General features: G+C 38.1%; 1 protein-coding gene across 1 annotated transcript in view; it reads left to right on the plus strand.

The window, feature by feature from the left end:
• ADAM7 (ADAM metallopeptidase domain 7) overlaps positions 1–23,335 on the plus strand; it is a 151,971-nt gene that overhangs the window by 67,806 nt on the left and 60,830 nt on the right. Inside the window, exon 23 of the mRNA XM_037497748.1 lies at positions 22,366–22,496. Coding sequence (XP_037353645.1) covers positions 22,366–22,496 — 131 coding nt within the window. The remainder of the gene's footprint in view (positions 1–22,365; positions 22,497–23,335) is intronic.

Genomic DNA, 23,335 nt, shown 5'->3' on the forward strand with positions numbered 1-23,335 from the left:
GATGGCAGGTAGAGGATGTAAACCTTTTTTTTTTAATTTTTTTTAAAGACACTTCAGAGAGAGGGAAAGAGAGGTCAGTTAGGAAAGGAACAGTAAACAAAGATATACAGATTTAAGTTCTTTTTTTTTTTAAGATTTATTTATTTATTTATACAAGCACTGGGTACAGTCAGAAGCGCGGGAGGGTGAGAGAATTCACCAGAGCCAGAGCGGGGAACAGAACGGGCAGACTGACGAAGTACACTGCTGAGGGGAGCAGCGGGCGGCAGGAGAGGTCTGTGTGCCATGTGGGACCCTCACCAGCAGCCGTGGATCGAACTGGCACTGAAGAGGCTGCGGGCAGCTTCGCAGCTGAGCACTCAACCGCTGCGCCACCGGGGAGGCCCTAGAGGATGTAAACTTGTGACTGAAACACAAAAGTGATGCTTACCCAAAAAGGTACATTCAGCGTGGGTCCTTAGAACTGTGGTAGAGGAAGTATCCAGAGTCAGTTATGGAAATCAACTGGAATTGGAGAGCAAGGCAATTTGAGGAGAATTGAGGGAATGGCTGCAGTGGAAGGTGGACTGCTGTAGTTCCAGAGAGGAGAGCCCATGTTTGCCATAGAAGAGTGTGAATTCTCCGTGTGCATTGTCTATCCATTGGAATGTGTGACTTCATCCATTACAGAGAATGGGACAGGAAAGAACTGCAGACTATCATATGAAGGAAGGAAGCAAAAATTGGACAAACTCACATGCACATAAGTTTGACGAATAATTTTTTCTCTTATTTTGGAATTAAATGAGCAGATTCTCTGAGTCACCCAAATAAACGAAATAGATGAGATTACTGGTCGCATGTAACCAGGATGAAGCCCTCCTTTGGTGCAATGCTGCCAGGGCATCGCTGGAGACAGCTTCAGTAGAAATCTGACTGGACAAAATGTTTGCATCCTGCTGGACTAAGGAATCTAGCACTTGTTTCTCTTCTCAATAAGGGTTTACTTAACTCTGTTTTAAAGACCATTGCTATTATGGGAGTGTGACTGTCAAGGCTGCAATAAAAACACAAGGATTTTTAAAAGTGATTTACTATTTTAATTAGATGTGGTGATTAAAACACAGTGCATTACATTACAGTACTTAGAAGATGACAGTGGAATCTTCCCTTTATCACTTAGAATAATTTTTATTACTGGTTCAGAGGATATGCAAATGTACAAATGAAGTAGAGATGACTTTTAGAAGAATACTATGAAACGAGAAGTTTTTAAATCCCCTAAGGCAATGGTTTTAATACTTACATTCATATAGTCAAAATATTTCCCTTTTTCACTCCCAGTTTTTTCAATTATGGATATTTTTGGATTTATGGATATATGATTGTTCCTCTAGTTACAAGAGGTACAGAGTCAGTCCTGAGGGCAGTTCATTTTGGCAAAATATTAGAAATAGAAGAAATGTCAGTTTTCTTTGTTTGTTCTATAAAGTTGTTGACAAACAAGGAATTTTCAGTATTTCTCATGATAACTGCATCGGGTTGGAAAGATGAGAGTCAGGCCCACCAGTGTACTTGGCATTGGTGGGTCTTATTGCTGGGGAAGAAAGAATATATTTAATAGGAGCACAAAAGATATTTTAAATCATCTCTGTTCTCACAGAGATGTTCTCTGTTCTCACAGCTTAGAAATAAAGGTTAATATGTACGAGAAAAAAAATCCTATTGATATGTTAAGTGGCAAACACTAATATTAAATAGACAAGAAGAACAGTAAATTATCTCTACATGTGGGCTTGAACCAAAAGGATCTTGTGCAAAATTATCTTTCAATCTCTAAACATTGGTTATTGCCAGAAAGAGAAAATAAAGCAGGAAATGAGAAGACCAAATCCCTGCCTATAAATTTGCATAATTTACTACTTAAAACCAATGGGTGATACTATACCTCTAAACAACAACGTTGTAAACCAATATTACATCAACAAAAAAGGAAACGCTTTATTGAGATGTCATTGGCATATAAAATCGTATTTTTTAAGCTACACAACTTGATGTTTTAATATATTTATACATTAAAAAATAAAAATATAACTAATGGGAATTACATTTTGTAATTTTAAAAGAAATAATGTGTTTTTAAGATGAAAAAGGAGGGATGCCTGTTTGCTTTCTGAAGTCCCGGAACAGTTCAGGCCCAGAACAGAGTACCTGCCTCCATAGCCAGCGCGCTACATCCTCAAGCTCCACCAGCACAGTCTGTGGACCAAGCGCATCATCAGCTCCACCGCCAGGCTGTCCCCAAAGTGGGAAGCTGCTCAGGGTTCCCCATCTTCCTTGTGTGCTATTAGCAAAGAAACACATAGGCTGAAATTTGACCATTGTTCCTTCAAAATGGCTTCTTATTGAATACTTAATATGAGAAAGATATTCTATTTTAAAAAAATAAAAAAAGACTGGAGGACACTAAGTATGCAAATAGAGTCTACATCCAACTGATGTGACTATTTGGCCTGAATTGTTTTTTCAGCTTTTCATTATTTAATTCTGAATGAAAAGGGCTAGTTCCCTTGCTAAATACTGAGCTGTAGTGTGTGGAACCTGCTTTCATTCAAACAGACTCCATCTTTCCCTAACTGCCACGTAGAGACTTGTGTGTCATTTGCTGACAGTAATCGGAGACTGCAAGAAACAGGAGACATGTGCGGATTATCCCAGCAGACCCCACACTGCAGCCTTCTGTCTGACCCATCATAGACAGGCAAATGGGTTGAAATATGGAAGACCTGATCCGGAAGTTTCATCACAAATGACGGGAAGCTCAGACCACTTCCCTGCTTGTTCTTCACAGCTCCTCCCTGCCCAAACCCTGTTGGACGGCACCTTGGGATGGCCTCAGATGGCCCCAGATCATGCTCCCTGTTATCAAATAAACACCTTCCTGATTCTGTTGCCACCTGATTATTTCTCTGGGGTGGGCATCAGCAACACTCATTTGTAGAAGACAGCGGTAGATCTGATTTTTATGTATAGTTAAACACTGACTCTTGTTTTGGGTGATTTCTCGGTCTTTAATTCTGCAAAGAAAAATATAATTCTCATTAATTTCCATTCATGACATCCTAACATCCCTCATCCTTATCAGTAAGAATAAACACCACATCTAGAAAATATAAACATTTTTCTTCCCTATATAAATGTATAAAAATTTAGGACTTGAGAGACATAACAAGCAGTTCTTGACCTCAAGAAAATACGCAGTTTCATGGGGAAACCCACACACATTTCCTTTGAACAAAAGAAGAAACATGCTTATATAAATTTTAGAGACTTTTTTTTTTAATTTATTTATTTATACAAGCACTGGGTACAGTCAGAAGCGCAGGAGGGTGAGAGGATTCACCAGAACCAGAGCGGGGAATAGAACAGGCAGACTGATGAAATACACTGCTGAGGGGACAGTGGGTGAGACAGGAGAGGTCTGCCGCGCCATGTGGGACCCTCGCCGGGGGCCAGGGATCGAACCGGCGCTGCAGAGGCTGCGGGCAGTTTCGCAGCCCAGCGCTCAACCGCTGCACCACCAGGGGAGACCCTGGAGACATTGTTTTAAAGAAGGAGTTCGCTAGGAGAAATGAGTTCAGGCCACAGAGGCTTCTCATGTTGAGTTGGTGTCACTGACTAACCTTTTGCTGAGTGATGCAAGGCACTATCATCAAAGATGCAAGACATATCCCTTCGGGTGGATTCCGCAGTGTGCTCTGGTTGCACGTGCCTGGCAGCTCTTTCTATCTCCCGATAGCTTTCCTGTATATGAATTTTCACACAGCTGACAGCAACGGTGCTTATTTGCATATTTTGTTTCATTCACTAGCAGGTTTATGTGGATAAAATAAGTAAAGCCAGTCAGTTGCATATATATTACAACATATATTAAGATGCAATAAAATACTAACTTTCAAAGGCTGTTGATCCATAAGCAACTATTTAATGGATGCTTACTATTTGCCTAGCCTTTAAAGACAGTATTGAATATATACAATAAATGTAAAAATCAACTCATTTCTTAGCCTTCAATTTAGATTGTTGAAAACAAGATCTCCTGGGCCTCCCAGGTGGCGCAGCGGTTGAGCGCTGGGTTGCGAAGCTGCCCGCGGCCTCTGCGGCGCCGGTTCGATCCCCGGCTGCTCCCCGGCCACCGGAGGAGGGTCCCACATGGCGCGCAGACCTCTCCTGCCGCCCGCTGCTCCCCTCAGCAGTGTACTTCGGTCCTTCTGCCTGCTCTACTCCCGGCTCTGGCTCTGGTGAATTCTCTCGCCCTCCCGGCTTCTGACTGTACCCAGTGCATGTATAAACCAAACAAACAAACAAACAAATAGATAAATAAGACATGCCTCTAGAAAATTAAAAAAAAAAAAAAAAAAGAAAACAAGATCTCCTAATAAGTAAACACCGAAGTATTTGTCATTCAGAACTGGAGGATAGTTCCCAGAATATAAGGTGTCCTAATCCAAATATCCAATGTCTTCACTTTGTGACTTCAAAATAGACACAAGAAAGTTGTCCCACTGACTGCCGGAACTCCTGACTTGGGCATCTGGGCTCTGGCATGCTATTATTGTGCCGTTACTGGTCCCTTTCTATGCTCCTCCATGAGCTTCACTTGCAGATATTATTCTCACCTCTGAATGTCCTTCAGTAATTTCAGAGTCCCCCGAAACAAATCATGGGGTTGGTTTCAGTCACAACTATTTACTTGTCCACTGAACTCACACGGGGTTGTGCTTTGCTGTTTCATTCCTCCCGCTTGCATTATCCACATCTCTTCGTGGATCATTCAAAACTTTCAATAATCAGACCACCTTTGCTGGATACACTCCACAAGCCCTCGAATTCACTTTCTACTCCTTTCTGCTGTTTTTCCTGCCCCCAAATGCTGACAATTATGGACTGCAGCTGTTGAAACTTTTCATCCTCTGAATTCCTGTGGTGTTTTTCCGGTACCAGACAGCAGGATGGAGTTTGGAGAGAGAAATACAGCTGGAGTTTGTATACCCCAATTCTTCCCGTAAGATTTTGGAGTGGAAGCTACTGGGTGTATTTTCAGCTCCCTCCCCCTACAGCAATCATTCTTACTCTTCTCCTCAGTCTCTGCCTGTCTCTGTCTCTAGTTCACAGTAACAGTTCACAGTTCCCTCTTTTATCCCCTGTGGGTGGAGGGTGGTGAGGACTAGCTGCTCTTAATAGTCTTGGGGTGCTTTGTCATGCTGCTGATTATCCTTCTATTAACATTCACCAGTTTCCCCATTTGAGAGTGGTGTCTGTGACCACTCAGAACATGACCTCTACAATGTCAAAATTGTGCTGTTCCAGGCAGAGACAGGGAGAATATTTATCTTCTTTTCCCACACGCAATTACATGGGCCCTAAAGCATGTCATTTTATATCCAAGTAAGCCAAATAATTACACCAAATCTCATGAAACTCAGTTCCCTACAATATTAGGAAACAGGCAAAAAAAAAGAAAAAAGAAAAATCATTTTCTCTAGCCTCCCACAGATTCTGCTCCTATTCACAACTGCCCTCCAGGCATAACATGAATACAAAGAGACAAGGCTGCTGGGGCCAAGAGAAAGGAGGGCTTGCTTAGAAGGCCTTCGCTTATCCACACAAAACATTCTCAGTACCAATAATAAAAACCAGGAAGGGAGTGGTATAAATCTCATAATTACAGAGGTTGGACTAATTACTAATTAGAAAAACCTTTATAAACAAGAGAAGACCAACTTGTCATGCATTGATAAAAAGGGTTTAGGATACATTATGGAGCTTAGAGAGCATTTTAGGGGAAGGTAGTTTGTTGTCAAGCTTGTAAGGATAATTTCCCAGGATTTTGGAGCTGTGATGGTGTATTAGGACATATTAGGCCTTCAGGAAGACATGGAAACCAGTAGAAGTCAAGCCAACTCTTCTAAAAATGCCCACAAGGAAATCTTTAAATCTTTAGTGGAATCTTCCAAAGAATTGCAGTACTTTGCTGAAGCTCTGTTCAGTAGAAGAGTGATGACAGATAAATCAGCCTTGGACACAATTCTGCTCTTGGAAACTGCAAAGCTGTCAATGTGTCCAGAAACTCACCCAGAAGTGGTGGTCACACAGGAAAGTTTCTCCCTAATTTCCATTTTGTGAAAAATGAGTCAGTAATAATTCTTTAGGTCCATGCTCCATTTGTTATGAAACATTGTTTGGTTTGCAGCCTAAAGGAACCAACAATGTAAAAAAAGGGAAAGAGATGATGAGACTTGGCTGAATCAAAAACTATTTGGTGTGGACTCCAACAAGATTATAGGTCATAAAACAACCCTAGCTTTCTGATCACCTAAGTGGTCTGCAGAGGGTCTCACACAGAGGGTAGAAGGTCTAAAATTAGTAGGGGAAAAATAACATACTTTTTAACATTTAAGGAGGAACATGCTCTATTGCTATTTTCTTTGCATTTCCTTATTTAATGTCAGCTTTATTAAGTCCAGGGCATTAAGTGCTTTGTTCAGGATCACACAGCAAAAGGATTTAAATAAGGATACAAGCTGTGTTACCAAAGATACAAGCTGTGTTACCAAATCACAGTATTGTAAACAACATTACCTCAATAAAAATAATACGATAAAAATAAAATAAATGTAAAAATAAAAAAAGCATTAGGACACTCCATCTTCACCAATCAATAACTTTTATATGCTACTCACCAGGTGTACCTGATTATAAATAATTCCTTTGAATCTATATATACTCACCCAATTGCTCTGGCTTCTTCCAAGAATTTTCAACAGTGTGCTGTACAGCTAAATTCTTATTTGGCCATAATGGCTTTGCCACATGGATTTACAAAAATACAGAATAGATATCAATCTAGTTTGTACTGCAGCGACCTGTAGTTAGCGATACCAATTCTCCAGAAACTCACAGCTTCATAATTCCTATAACTGAGTACATGGGAATGGTACAGTTAAGCAAATTGGAGATGCTGCAAAGCTCAACAAAGATGCATGTTTTAGTCCTCTCACGTCCAACTATGGAAATAATTAAGGATATGGAAATCTAATGTTGATAGATCAAGAGTAGGAAAAAAAGGAAAGAACAATAAAGAAATTTTGCCAGCAGGTATGAAAAAGGTACAGGATCAAATTCTTCTCTCAAACATTGCAGCTAAAATTTGCTGAGCTGCAATTGAAGTCCAAGCTAGGTATTAGAAAAAATGTAATCTTGGCTCCTAACTAGGCACTGCTGCTTTGAGTAGTCTTAGGCATAAAATCTGAAGTTGAGCTGCTATTTCCCTACCTTTAGTTTGGGGCTTATATCTCTCTACCTTATTGTCAATATTTTTACGCATATTTAATCACATCCAGAGCACACGTGTATCTAATTCATAAAAGATACCAAATGTAGTTATATTGAATGAATTAGGACTCCATCTTCTTCTTCCCTCTACCATATCATAGGATGTGATTACAAGTATAGACTGGGCCACAAAGCATGTGTTTGCATCATAAGCACATTACTTTCATGAGTAATCCTCTCTGGGTTTCGCTTTTCACAAACACAAAGTGTAATAGTAGCACTCACTTCATAAAGGTGTTATGATGCTTAAATGTTACAATGATTAAAGGAATTAATACATGTAAAGCAAACAGGCCAGAGGTTGCCCATAGAGAGCAATCAGCATTTGCCAACAAAAATTAAAAATAGCTTAACCAACTCTATGATTCCTTGCATTTATTTCTGTCTTCAACATTCTATTAAAGTTTTTTTTTTTTAATAAATATTGATATGCCCACTGAAGAGCAAGGGAAAGTGAAGGCAAACAATAATCAAAGGCAAAAATAAATGTTTTGAAGGTCCCAGATCCCTATGGTTGCGCTCCTGTTCCAGAGGACAAACATATCAAAATATTTTAAGGAAGCTGTTTCATAAAACACAACACATTACTCATTAATTCAGGAACTTGAAAATGAAAGGCACCTTCTCTCACAAAAGAGAACTAGAGGGCAGACATGCAATCCAATCCGATTCCCTTGCTTGAATTTAGCTTTGTAGTTGGCTTTCCTTGTAAGGAGAACACCCTGGGCATAAAATGTTTATTATAAGCTTTGTCTTTGGGGCCATTAATTTGTTAACACTTCCTCCCCAAATGTACTCTTTACAGTCCCACTGGGGAAGCACTATTGCTGATTCTATGCCTCACATATAACTCAGAGATGTACCTATCTTAATTTCACATTCCACTGAGAAAAGGAAATTGTTTCCAAAGCAATAAGGCAATATAAAACACATAGGTAATCTACTTAGAATGAGAGCATCCTGTAAGCAGAGAGTGGAAACATTTGGCCATGTCAAGACTCAGCCCACTCCTGCTCTAACCATCTGTATGCAGTGGTAGTTCTTGAGTCTGTCATGTAAACACTTAGCTCTGAGCCAATTCAGACTACATCAAAGAAGTCTGTAAGGAAACTGGCTACTACCCTTAAAGTTGAGAATTACTCTGACTTCATGGGCCCAGGGCCTGTTTGTCTGTAGTTAATCATAGGCATCTTCTTTTCATTTGAGCTCAGGCCTATACTATTCTCAACCATCACTCTCTAGGCCACAAACCTGGTTTTCGATGAGTTTCCCAATTTATACTCCAGTTTCTGACAGCCTTGGAAATTGTGGAGCCCAAGTGAACTACATAAGATCCCAATATGCAATTTCCATTTCATTGGCATTTATGTGGTAGATTAGACTTGTTTTATTTTCAACTTCATTTATTGGATTCCTATTTTGTTCTAAACCAAATGGAATGCCTGCAAGCATGATGTTAATTTTGCTTGACTAGGTATATCTCCACTATCTAGAAGTTTTCTTTATCTTACACCATCTTTTAGATTAGATGAATTTGTAGATAAGCAACAGCTCAGATCAAGAAATAATTGATATTGTGTGTGAATAATCTCATTCAGATTTATTTATGCTCTCAGAGATGAATGCTATACATGGATCTGCTAGTTCTGATACAGCCTGTGTTTACTTATAGAGCTTCTTACAGCTATGCTTCATTGAAATTAGAATTATACACACATATGGGTACACACACACACACACACACACACACACTCACACTTACATATTTAAATTCTAGGTCACTGAGAGATATTTTCCTATATATTCATATGCCCAATTTACTTTCTTTCTTTTTTTTTTTAATTTTTTTTTTTATAGAGGCATGTTTTTATTTATTTATTTATTTGTTTGTTTGTTTGTTTATACATGCACTGGGTACAGTCAGAAGCGCGGGAAGGTGAGAGAATTCACCAGAGCCAGAGCGGGGAGCAGAGCAGGCAGAAGGACCGAGGTACACTGCTGAGGGGAGCAGCGGGCGGCAGGAGAGGTCTGCGCGCCATGTGGGACCCTCCTCCGGTGGCTGGGGATCGAACCGGCACCGCAGAGGCCGCGGGCAGCTTTGCAACCCAGCACTCAACCGCTGCGCCACCGGGGAGGCCCTGCCCAATTTACTTTCAAGTCATCTACTCATTCAGAGCAAATTATATGAATGATTACAATAGAAAATAGGAGAGATCTCAAAGATTAAGAAGATATAATTCAATACAAGAGAAGAAACCTCTGAATCATCTTGTGTATGATAAAATATTAAAACTATAATTTAAAAAACAAAAATTCCCACATTACAAATCCCAAATCTACATGCAACACCAATTAATTTTATCAAATGTTTAAGTAATTAATTGTTTAAATTCTACACAAATTCTTCCAGTAAATAGCAAAATGAAAACCTTTCCCCAGTTTGTTTTATGAGATGAGAAGAACCGTAGTGTTAAACCTGAAAAAAATTAAGAAAGGAAAATTGCAGGTCAATCAAGAATGAAGTTGCAAAAGTCAAAGTAAAATAAATTCAAATAGAATTAATCCATGTATAAAAAGCATAATACATCACAATCAACTTGGGTTTATTCCAAGAAGAAAAGGTTGACATAACATTAAAATTTAATCAATATAAATTATCATACTAATAGACTAAAGAAGAAAAATTACAGAATCATCTTGATAAATACAGAACATTATTTGATAAAATTGAACATCTGTTTATGACAAGAATTCTTAGAATAAAGAAAGATGCCATTTAACCTTATTTAAAACATTCACAAATTACCTACAAGAAAAAAATATACTTAATGGTGAAAATTATAAAGATCTACCTATAAGTTCAGAAATGAAACAAGGATGCATCCTATCACTATTTTTTTCAGCTTGTATAAGGCACAAAAAAAAGGGGGAAAAGCATGAAAAGGGAGAGAAAAATATTATTTATTGATATAGTGATTTTATATTATTGAATAAACACAAAATCTGCAGTTTGTTATACTTACTAAGTGAATTTAACAAAACCATGCTATACAAGATCAACATGCAGATATACATTGAATTTCCTTATACTCCCAAAATCAATTAAAAAATCAAGTTTTAAAAAAATGTAACAAAATACCTTCAAATTATGTAATTAGTAATAATCTAACAAAATATGAGCACGGAAATATCTACATAGAAAACAATAAAACAAATTTGAGGGAAATTATTTAAGGTCTGATAAAGGAAGAGATATATCACATTCATGATTTATAAGACTCAATATTTTGAAGGTGTACATTCTTTCTAAACTGATCCAGAGATTTGACAGTATCAAAAAATCTCAAATTGTGTGTGTGTGTGTGTGTGTGTGTGTGTGTATCTTACATGAAGGTAGGTCAGTAAGGGATCTGAATGAAGAATAGCCAAAGATATTGTAACCAATGATAAAATCAGGATTTAAAATCATGTGTCATGTCTAAGAAACATAGACTATAGTTGTCTTGATGGTTCATTCAACATGAAAAATATAAAACAGATAAAAGGTAACACCGTGAAAGGAACTCTAGTGGTCATCCAGTTCAAACCTGTCATTCTGTTTGAGTTCCCCCAAGTGCTGAAATGCTTTTCCCACATAGTAAGGTGAGAAAGCTACAGCTGGAAGCAAGGTTCCTGTCCTTTCTAGAGACCCCATTGTGTCACTTTGCTTACCTCTGGAAGCTCCGTCACTAGGCAACCATGAGCTTTTTCAACCACTTAAGTTTGAAGTGCATTTTATAAAATTTCTCTGCTTGGCATATTTGAATGATGGTGGGGATTACTAATGACAAAGAACAAGCCTGAAAATGGCCAGTGTGTGAACTTAGGGCATTACCCCAATCTGCTTCTCTAACTGGAAAATGGGACTGTCCTTCCTGATGGGAATAAGGAGCAGGATAATGTTATTACAGATCACTGCTCCAGTCCACACATGCTCCAGGAATGTTAATTGAAATACATCTCTTTCAAGGGCAGTAAATATTAATCTTGGTGTTCCTTTAAAAGACTAGATTTTCCACAAAAATTACATTTTCTGCTTGCTTGCTCTAATAGGATTTTTCACTTGGGAATATCACATTTGGTCTGATTTCTGTAGCTACTCAAAGCAGCACAGAACCCTTTTTCTCCTGATTTACCACTCTTCCAAGGACAATTGCCCTAGAAGGGGTGGGGGCCCCTAGTAGCCCACTATTGAACTCTGGTGCTTTTTCTTTGGCTGCTTGGCCAAGGTGGCAAGTGGCTTCTTTAACTGGACTCAGGACGGATACTCCTATTTCTCTGAAATGTACCACAGAAGTCTCTTTCAAGCAGAGCTAGCCCTAATCCTGGTGATGTTTTCATTCCTGTATTTCTCAGTTTATAATATATTTCAGTTTTGCAACTTGAGCCAGACATTTAAGAGGATGAAAATTTGTTGTTCTTCATGGACTTGGAGATGATGAACAGATTGTATCCAATTGCTCTCTTGACAACTCTTAAGTCCTATAAACAAACTCCAGACAAAATTTGTTCCACCAAAAACTGACTAATTGTGGGGATTTTTAGTTCTTAATATAATTTTCCAATGATAAATCTACTGCTAAGTTAGAGGTGATACAGGACCTGTATTTTTATACTTAAAATATATTAGAAAGATATTGAGTACCACATTTTATTAAGAGTAAATTATTAAAATTATTTGCATAAAACATTGGAATTACAACTTATAATGATTTACTTTTATGTAGCACTTTTCAGAATGTAAATCATCTTATCTTGATGTGCATAAAGACACTGTGAGGACAACATCACTCTGTGAACGTGGGCTTTGCCTACAACTTTACAAATGAGGGACTGAGATTCAGAAAGGTAAGATGCCCAAAAGTATTCCATGAAAAGACTGATAATATCAACTCCATCACTCTACTATTTATGATTCTCTTGGTTAAATGACAGTAAATCCTACTTCTTTAAATATGTATCCCATCTTGTTCTTAATGGAAAGAAATACTAATAATTCTATTTATCTAATTCTAATACTAAAAGTTGCTAATTCTTTTAAAAGCAATGGTATATTACATAGTTATTATTATTATTATCCCTTTTTTACTAAAAAAAGTTAAGAAAGTTGCCAAATAGCACATACTTTAAAGGGGAATCTGGGGATTCAAACTGGAATGAGTTGGAAACTCTTAGCGCATACTTGATCTCACAAGTATAAGGCAGTTGGCTGGAAATAAGGTAGAATGATGACTATGCATGCTCACAGATGCATTGGGGAGCCCATCCTGCCACCCAAGATTATTCGCACTGTATGGAATTACTACAAGCTTCAAGTAAGTAACTTATGGGTGCATGAAGGAAGAAGCACTATAAATTGTCAAGACCATACAACTAAAGAATATTATATTCAAGCACTGGAGGTCTGAGAGCACAGCTGAAGATGGTTGACTGGGACACGCCCTCATTCTGATCTAAATTACCCCAGCATTTTGTTGTTGTTGCCCGGTGACCTAGTTTAAATAAAATATAGGTAGGGTGATCCTATGTCCCAATTTGCCCAGGTAGTTTCTGGTTTTGTATGTTGTTTCACAGTGATTGTTTGTAGTGCACTTTCACTTTCAAAAGTTTCCCAATTGTGCAGTAAAATATGTGGTAATGACCTTGCAGTTTCTGAACTACCAAAGATTTGATTTAGTGGAAAGACATACATTTTATTATAAAATTGACCTGACTGTGGTTTTTAGATATCAGGCTTTTTAGCTTGATTAAATTATACAAGTTATTTCAGTCTCCTATCTTTAATTTATTATCTTGCACATTTATTATGAAGATTCACTGATGCAAAATCGTCGATTCTGTAAAAATATTCCCCATTCTTCACTGTTGGTATCATTTCCTCAACACTGAACTGCATGTTGACAGTTGTGCTTTCCATATATGTTGCTTCTCTTCCATTTGTAAGAGAAGAAATGCAGGAGTCTCAAGTTGCCATGATTAGGTGTTAATCATACTATGCCCCCAGCTCCCTGTGTCTGATCTTTGTGTCATAAATGTTTGTTGATAGTCACTTTATCTATTAATTGATCTCACTGAAATATTTAAGATTCACTAAGATACAATACATAATGGAATCAAAGTTAAAGTTGTCACCTTTAAAGTCATCAAACCCAACCACTGCATTTAATCGAAGAGGATATTGATACCCAAAGAAAAGCAAATTACATCCTATTGGGCATAAACAAATATAAGCAAGGGTGCAAGTACTGATGGCTATACTCTTTCTTTCATCTGATGAGGGTCTTCCTTAGTAAGCAAATATAAAACATTGTATATATATATATATATATATGTGTGTGTGTGTGTGTGTGTGTGTGTATGTATGTATCTGTATGGTACATATTGGAAGTATTTTGCTATGCATTATTTCTTTGTGATCCTCATTGTTTTTATTTTGGGCATGAGGAAATAGTGTGTTCTTTATTAAGGAAATATAATGTAGCAGTAGTCTTAAAGTAAATCAGTTTCTCTGTAAACGATTGCAAGTTCCTTAAAGAAATACTGCAGTGTTACCTTAAAAAGGCATGGAAGTGATTTAACTGCAGAGAAAATCAGTTCCAAGGCATAGTTTTTACGAACAGATCTTTGCAGACATCTTTGTAGTCTACTAAGTTAATACGTATGGGATCCTGAGAATTTTGCAACATGGAACTAAGTGGGAGGGAGAGTATGACAAAGTGGCTAACCTGAGACACAAATGCCAGAAGTCTGCTGGAAGTTACTGATATTCTTGCAGAGGCCAGCTGAAGAGACAACCAGGCAACTCAATCACGAGATTCAAAGAAATAAAATCATGTAGGGAGAACATAGTGTGGGGAACTGGAAGGGATAGAAGGCAGAACCCTTAGCAATCAGTAAAACATTAGGACTCAAATAAGTTTCCTCATTGAGCAGAATTTAAGATTGAATCCCTAGAGGAGACAGAAATTATAATTCTCCAATTAATGCTCATTACATTATATAGTAATGTGTTCTTAAATATCTATCACCTCAAGAGACTGTAAACTCTGAATATAGGGACATCTCTGTCATGTTCCTGTTCTATATAATTCAATACTTAGCTGACAGTGTAGTTGTTCAACGATATTAGATGCAAAAGTAAATTAACAAGCTGCATAGAAAAACAGGATCTTAATCATGGAGACTATGTAGGATAAAAGGACAAAGACAAAATTGTCCTTGCATTAGGTCAATTTAAACAGTCACTTTTGGCAGACTCTGCAAAGTCTACATATTGACTTCATTCTTCATCATAATTTGATGGAAAGCTGGGTATTGATTTTTTAAATAAAAGCAAGAAATACTTGGAAAGAATTTGATCATTTCCATTAACTGTATTAGGCCTATAACAAATCTATGTTTTAAAACTAGAGCATTTGAGTAGGGAAGAGAGAGTCCAGCATTAAATTCATTTTGTTCCATCCTTTGCCTCTCCCTAGACAAGTACAACATATTGCTTAGTTATGTTTCTACAGATTTTGTTTCTAACCTAGTATTTTGTTTATGCCTTTGTTTTTTTATATAGAGTCTACTTGTAAGACTATTTGCCTTGAGGTGAATTAAAGGCTTTAGGAAATACCCAAACTATACAATATGCATTTGGATCTGTTAACAACAGTTCATTTCCTATTTGAATATCTTTTCCTCTAAACATTATAAGGTAGCATTTAAGGATAATTCAGGATCAGCTATGAGTCATATTGGGATAAGTGCAGTACAAGGCAAAGCTGAGACATGATCAGATGAAAACAAATGGAGCTAACTCTGGTATAATGGCTGTGTAGCCTTGGACTTAGGCAAGGGTCTGAAATAGAGTATATGCTTAGAACATGGCAGAAAGAATGGGCAAAAAATAAGAATCAATAACTAGTCTTGAAGGATGTGTATAGTAATTGGCTGCCCAGCAATCCAAATGAATGTCCAAAGAAATCAAGACACATAACTATTAATAGTGTTGACACAGAATCAGGTAGGGTCTGTGGTTCCTGAATCCCATATTTTGAGAAGATAACACAGCCCAGTCTTTAGGAAAAGCAGGTGGCAGCAATGATATCTTGGTCCTAGGAATATAATTATAGTGGAGATTCAGACCCTTCTCCCATCACAGAACTGAGGGGTGGATCAAGAAGACAAGATATAGCCACTTGGAACAAAGAGGACAATACTTCAGAGATAAAGCAGAGGCTGCTGCCCTGTGATGTTCATGTGCTCAGGGTTCATCAGAGGTGAAGTGGATCAAATGACAAAAGATTTAATTCAAGATCCATTAATTCAGAAGTTGGATGCTGTCAATGTACTTCTTTCTTGACGGGGATTGGCCAGAGACTTAGAATTGAATACACAAGCGAAGGGCTTCAGCATCTCATAGAGAAGCAGGAATAAGTAAAGTAGAAGGTGATGCCAGAAAATTCCTTCTAGCATAAAATTTTTCTTTATCACCATCTAGGATAAATATATCTTTCCTTTACCCAGCATAAAGGGGAGATGAAAAAGAAGATGGCAAGGAGCATGGATCTTTGCATCTGCCTGTGATTCCTAAAACGATTTTGTAAATTAGGCACCATTTCTTCAGTTTGACAAACAAGGAAACTGAGGCTCTTGGAATTTAAATAGCTCATCCAAAATTAGAATGCTGGGCCTCCCTGGTGGGGCAAGGGTTTAAACACCACACTATGAAGCAATCCACAGCCTCTGCAGCACGAGTTCGGTCCTGGGCCTGCCAGGGAGCAACCCACACGACTCAGCAGACCTCTCCTGACTTGCCTGCTGCTCCCCTCAGCAGTGTATTTCAGTCAATCTGCCTGTTCTGTTCCCCGCTCTGTCTCTGATGGATCCTTTCACCCCCCCGCATCTCTATGAATTTGACTGGCATCTAATTGGCAAGACAAGATAAAATTGCATAATATACTGGGCCACACCATTACTACAAAACTGTCCTAAAGGACAGAAGAACCAACGTGAGGGTCAAATGTGTTGACAGTGCAGTTGGAACTGTTTAAATAGAAGAAAGGGGATTTTAGTTTTGCCTAAGGGATCGGGGACATTAGAAGAGAGGTGAGGGGGAAGGCATGTCTAAAACAGAAAAGATCAAGTCTCTGCTCACCATGATCTAAATGAGCTGTCTATCCCTGAATTCATTTACTGCTACTGCAGTTCGTTAGCTGTATTCATGATTTTCTCCATATACATAGATTTTTACTCCCTTCTCTACAACCTAAAGTCAACACTAAGCCCCAGTTTGCCAAAGACAATGGGTGAGGGGTTATAATCTATGGGAAATATTGAATATTTCAGAAGCCACAGAGCAGAGCATCAGCTTATGGTACTCTTTTCTTTTCCCCTGCCCCCAAGGATTGATATTTCTAGAAAATAGAGATATTATGTGTCAGCAAAAAGAAAATGAAGGTTTATTTTTAAGTCAAAATCACCACTAGTATTGTTATATGTTTTTAATAAAGTAAATGTAATTTGTCTCTTTAATCTAACCTTATGTTATATTTATGTCACATAGTGAATAACTTTAGTAGCCAGAGTTAGCCCCAGCACCACACTATGAAGGATTTATAAACATAAGGGTTAAAGTATTAGAAACTATCTTAAAGCAACTTGGAAAATGAACAGCCAATAAAACACTCTTTTGATGAGGTAATGCTGTTTGCTGAGCTTCATTGGTGGAGTCTACAATTCCTGTTTCCAGGAGTTGGAGGACAAGTTTCCCTGCAACCAGAAAGAACTGGATGATCTCCAATTGCTTATATAAGGTATTTTATGATCACTCAATAAAAGCAAGTCCCTCTTCAACTTGCCAATAGCCTCCTCTGAATTATTTTCTAGCAGCAATCATACATATATTAGACTGCAGGGATTTCTGATGGTTCCAAAAGAAAATCTACATAAGATATTAAGAAATATATAGAGTTCAATGCTCAGTGATTATATTTGTATTCTGTGGTGTAACAAATACTGCACTGGGAGTTCAGACAGCATGTTCTTCATGCCAGCTGTGATACTATTACCTCTGTAACCTTGAACCCCTATTTAGTACTTCTAGAATTTAGTTTCTTCTTTTTTCCTTTGCCTTTTTCCTCTCTTAAAAAAAGTCTAAAGAGGACTTTGGATTTCTTAACAGATGATGATAACTGTGGTAGTCCTACTTCATAAAGTTTTGCATTCAAGGACCTCTAATTAAATACTGTTTGCAAGAGTTCTGAAAAATTAGAATGTCTACCTCCACTTCCAGAGTTGCCTATCATTTTAAGGGAAGGCAACAATGATGACTTCTTATTTTTGAGGCAAAATTAGCACCTTTATAAGCAGGCAGAGAAAACCTCTCAGCTAGAAGCAGTACTCTCCCATGTTGAAGAATCCCAAGAGCTGAGAAAGCAGTCTTTGCATTAAGGCTAGAGAGAAAGGTGCAGACTTTCTGTGGGCAGAGCTATGTCAAAGCCAAACTGCTTTGAGGCATAATCATTTTAATACCTTTGTTTTTCTCCTGATAGTAAGTCCTGAAAAAATATTTAACAGTGTGTCCAGGAATGGTACTGTTTTAATATCTGATTTGAGGCAGGCATGACATATTTTAATATATAAAGAAAAACTAAGTGTAATTATAAACTATTAAGATTGATTCTAAAAATGTTATAATTTGTATGTTCCCAGAAGAATCTCCTGGCATTCAGTCTGTGTCAGTATTATTGAAGTAAATGTACAGATGCTTAATGATGTTATATTTATTAGGAAAACAAGAGAAAATAGAATAGAATGAATTCTTAGAATGACTTGGACATTTGGTGATTTTTCTTCCTTTAGCATTTTCTTTCATTTACAGAATTTCAGTGGTCACTAATCATCTAGATGTTTATATAAAGCCAGTCCTTCATATGATTAAGTGTGAACACACATATGTACTAATGAGATTTTGAATATGCCATTTATTATCCCAAATGCAGACAATCAAATTCTGACTTATGAGTAAGTTATTCTCTGGGCAAAAGTTAACAATCATGTAGGTTGTGAAGAACTTAATTAATCTTAGTTGTATAGAATACAAAACTAGGCTGGAAAAATCAGTCTTCTTCTCAGAGTTCCTCACTTATGTTCAGAAAGTAGCCTCCATGATCAACATGGCCAACATGGCTTAGGTAAAGGAATCTTATTCTGACATTTATAAAAACTGCAAGGAAGACTTAATTAAGGACTTGTGCAATAATAGGTCTACATGTTATCACCATGGAGGAGGAAGATTGGGCTCAAGTGTGAACAAAAAAAAAGCAGTTTGAGTAACCGATGAGTAGTCAGTCCTATAGCCAATGAGTAGACTGAGGAGGGGTCAGTGGCTAAAAAATCACTAAGAAGAGATATGAAAGGCAAAGACACTCTTGCTAAAGAGAATTCCAGTTTGCACGGAAGGTAGAACAAGTACTTAACATCAGTGGTAGGAGTTGATGAATTTGATCACATACCAACGTGATCAAACTTTAAGGGTCTGGAAAGTTTGCTAAGCTCACAGGATCTGAAGTAGGCAGACCAGAGAAAGGTCAAAGACAAAACTAGATCTAATGGAATAGAAGAGTCAGAGGAAACTGATTGATGTTTGGTCAAGGAAGGAGTCTTTGTCACACAAAAGTCATCTCAAGAGTCCATCTGAAATCCCTTTGTCTGCAAGTGTCAATAACTAAACAAAGAGTCAGTCATGACTTAATTCAACAACATGCATCCACGGCCCCTGGCCACGCACAGGCACTAGGAGGACTATGATACAGTCCTAACTTGGGAGTTCCCATTTCAGTGGGGAGAACAAGACACAAGTTGCTAATTATTTACAGTGTAATACAGCACATGCGGGGGGGGGGGGCAGGAAGGAGGAGGCTAAATCAGATTTCTAGTTTAGAAAAATTTCTCTTGTACAAGTAGAAGAAGATGAATTGGAATAGGCCAAGAGAAATGCAGGAAGACTGATGTTGGCCATTTTCAGTGCCTAAGAGAAAAGGGAAAAAAAAAATAATGAAGTTCTCAAGGGGAGTTAATCATCCTAGAAAAAAACTATAGATTTTAGCTGTAGACCAATAAAAGAAAATTCTACTATTTACTCTGTTGGAAAACCTCTACCTCTGTTCTGCCAGGGCCACCTCAAGATTGCAATTAACAAAACAGTGGTTCTTTTTGCTGAAAAATCCTGTGGAGAAAAACAAAGAAATCTTTCAAAAGTCCACATGTCAAGCCCCTGACATGTTTTTAAGTTGCAGCAAGAATGAGAATGAGTCAAGTTGACTGACCATGCTTCACGGCTCTAGGGGTATTTTTAGAATAAGAGAGTCAAACTTTGGCTCTTATATTCTCCCAAACACAGAAGCTCTGGCTAAATTAGTTCTGGAAGATCAAGGGATTGTTCTGAAGTTATGAGCAGTTTTTCTCCCTTAGCAATTAACTGCATTTGTTAGAAAACAAGCTCCTTCAGTTCACTGAATATTTTCATTACCATAATATACATTTGCAAAATGCTGCTTTCTTGCACACTTCCAAATAATACAGAAATAGTTGTGCATGCATTTTCAAGCTACACATGAAGCTCTCATTTTAGAAAATGACAACTTTAATTTTATAAGGGTTTGCCAGTAAATAAATATGCAAAACAGATTAAATAAGCTGAAAATATTTCATGATATAAAAAAGTAAATAGAAAGACTTTTCTATAAAAGTCAGCACAGGAAGCAGACCTTATGTGCTTTCTGCAGGCAGCCTGGATTCAAGTTTTCGTGTTGCCCAAAATGTCCGGGAGGATGCTCTTACACACGCTGCAGACACTGCAGATATGGGAGTGGTTTCTAACACAGAAGCTGACTGCCTATGAATACTCATATACACACAGCCTCATTAAAACCCTCTAATGGTCTTCTCAGAACAGTTAAAATAACAACAGTAAATTTTGACCTGACCAGATACAATTAATTAAGGAAGAGAGCTGAGATTTCTGAAAGTGAAAGTATGCAGCACCCCAGTCCAGAGAGGTTATCACAGAGTTTACACCGAGAGAGCCTGCTCTGAGTTAGGAGGGCGTGCTACTTGAAATGAATCGATAAGAAACACAATCCAGATGTCCACAAAGCAGCAGAATCATATTATTTATTAAGGCTCCTTCTCTACTTGGATACTTCTGGATAACCAGGAAGAATTCCAAAGCTCGGACATCCTTAAGCTGACTTTACATAACATTTATTTTTGGCAAAATGCTGCACCAGAAGGTGGTATTTTTTCCCCTAATTGTGGCTGGTCTTTGTACAAATTGGAGAAAATACAAAGCTTTATCAATAAAGTTAAAATATATTGACTTCCCCAAAACAAAATTATATATTACTAACACAACTGGCTGTTATTTATCTACTACATTGAGAAGTTCCTTTGTAAGTATTTAACAATTCATCTATCTAATTTACCTACAAGTACACACATATACACTAGTTTTTTAAGATTTTTTTTTTCCGAGAAGTTTTAGATTTACAGCAAAGTTAGGGTTCAGAAGTTTCCCATAAACACCTTGCTCCCACACATTCATATATGCTAGGAGAATCCCACCAGGGGTATTAGGGCTGCTGATATAAATACCTGCTCAATTTGAGGTCAGGGGCTCACACATGGGATCCTGAGTGGGTTTTGACAACTTTTGCTTAACAAAAGGGGCAGGAATTTACAGATGAGAAAACGATTTTTAGCAGTTTTGTTCAACAACATGGGTAGAAACTTACTCGGGAAAAAGAGATTTGGCCAATTTCATTTATCAAAAGCACCTGACTCTAACCTCCTGTTATATAAGATGGGGGAAGTTTTGCAATTAGTGGTACCTGGTGTGAGATAAACTAATAAGACTGGAGTCGCTTTCTTCTGAAATGTGCTAAATTCCTGTTCTACCTCAAAATTCCACATGATGTATTAAATGGACAAATACTGCATAAGTTAGAATGCAGCAGAGGAAGAACCAAATCCAGTAGACTCCACAGAGGTAACATGCATATTGGAATAGAACATTCCATTTAGACATTAGAGTTAGTGCAAAGTTATGATGAGTATATTTAGAAGATATTGAGCACTAAAGTTTCCAGAAAAATGAAACTAGGTTGTGGGTGAAGGTGAGAAGGGCAAAGTGAGCAGCTAGTACTGAGGAAGGTTCCCCAAAACCTCATCAGCATTTTTTCAGCTGGTTTCTCAAGGGCAGAGGTCATGCAGCATTGGAGCCTCCATCCTTTCGCCCTTAGACTGTGCTGTCTGTTCCTTCAGAACTATAACAAATCAACCTATTGGCACGTGGCAGAGACATGCTGTCTGGCATGCTTGTGTTTCCGATAAGATGCTCCTGATTTACTTCCTCTGCAGTAATTAAACTTGCCTTTCTTTGCAGCAATGACTTAAAAATACCAGGCACTCTGGGCCTCACTGAATATCCGTCTTCTTGTCACTGTTGGGTTTCACAGGGACAGCATCAGATTCATCTCAACTCCTGCTGTGACTGTTTCAAAATATTCACCTGCAAACCATGGGAGGGACCCCTGCAGCTACCAGGCAGAGGGCAGCTCATAGGGATCCTATTGATGAGAAGAAAAGACTGATAACAATCTGTGTGTTTATATTTGAACAGAATGCTGACTGCCTCCCTAGGATGTGCTCCCCAATGTCTGTTCCCCAGGGTATTAACAGGAGGGCAGGGTTTTGTTAAACTGTAGAGAAATTAAACATTTTGGAATATTACATCCTAAAGGATGCAAAATACGGAGACATCAAACAAAAAATAATAAACTGCTGAAACACCCATACGTGCATGCGCACATGCAAAGTCATTAAGGCCATAAAAACTTCACAGACTTTTAAATTAAAATTTTATTCCTCCATCTTTAAGAACATTCTTTGATTGTCTCATTGCAGAATCTGCAGGCACATGAGGATGGGTGCATTAAAGACAAAGGAATCTCAGGGAAAGACACATGGAGTAGAACCTTTGTACATTATAGCCGGAAGAGAGAATCCTTCAAGTCAAAAGCAAAGGAGTTATCCAGGTATGATGTGATTGATAATAACAAACATTTAATTGGTGCCTACTTCCATTCCTGGCCCAGAGCTCCTAAAACCCCCAGAATTCTGCATGGAATTCCATGTATAAAAGTAGCTGTTAGCATGGTGATTTTTGCAAAGCCCCAAGTATGCGTGCTGGTTGCCAGAGGAGTCAACCATGTAATTTATGGGATGGAACTTTCTCCTCTGACCTCTGGGGAGATGGGGGGCTGAATCAATCAGAATAGTGAATGTTTTAATCAATCATTGACTAAAGACTACATAAAAACTCCAAAGGGATGATTCAGAGAGCTTCCAGGTTGGTGAACATATCAATTTACTGGGAGCGTGGTATACCCCAATTCCTTAAGAAAGAAGCTCCTTTGTCCAGGACCCTCTCAGACTCTGTACTGTGTCTGTCCTCATTGTTGGGGTATCATTTAATAGAGTTAAAACTTTGATAGAATTAAAACTTAGTTTCTGCACTTTCACAGCTGAGCAATGCTGGGAGACACAAAATAGGTAAGAGAAACCCACGGAGTTATCAAGGGAACGGAGTTGCCACAGGTCCACATGACCAATAAGGGGCTTTTGAGAATTACCAGGAATGTGGGAACAGGACAAACAGAACCAAGAAGGGCACCTCCTGTGTGGAAGGCCCACTGAAACCTGATGTCCCAGCAGATAGCACCTGGCGGGGACAAACTCCCCTCATCATGAAAAACCCTGTGAAAATAAGTTAGAAGAGGGAGCCCCAAATTCTTCTTCATATGCAAACATCCTCTGTCTTGTACCCTGCTCTCTTGCAGCATATTTCAATAAATCTGTCTTTTCCATGCTCTAT

Source organism: Talpa occidentalis, unplaced genomic scaffold, assembly GCF_014898055.3.
Source record: "Talpa occidentalis isolate TD23 unplaced genomic scaffold, MPIMG_talOcc4v2.1 talOcc4.8, whole genome shotgun sequence".
NCBI lineage: Eukaryota > Metazoa > Chordata > Mammalia > Eulipotyphla > Talpidae > Talpa > Talpa occidentalis.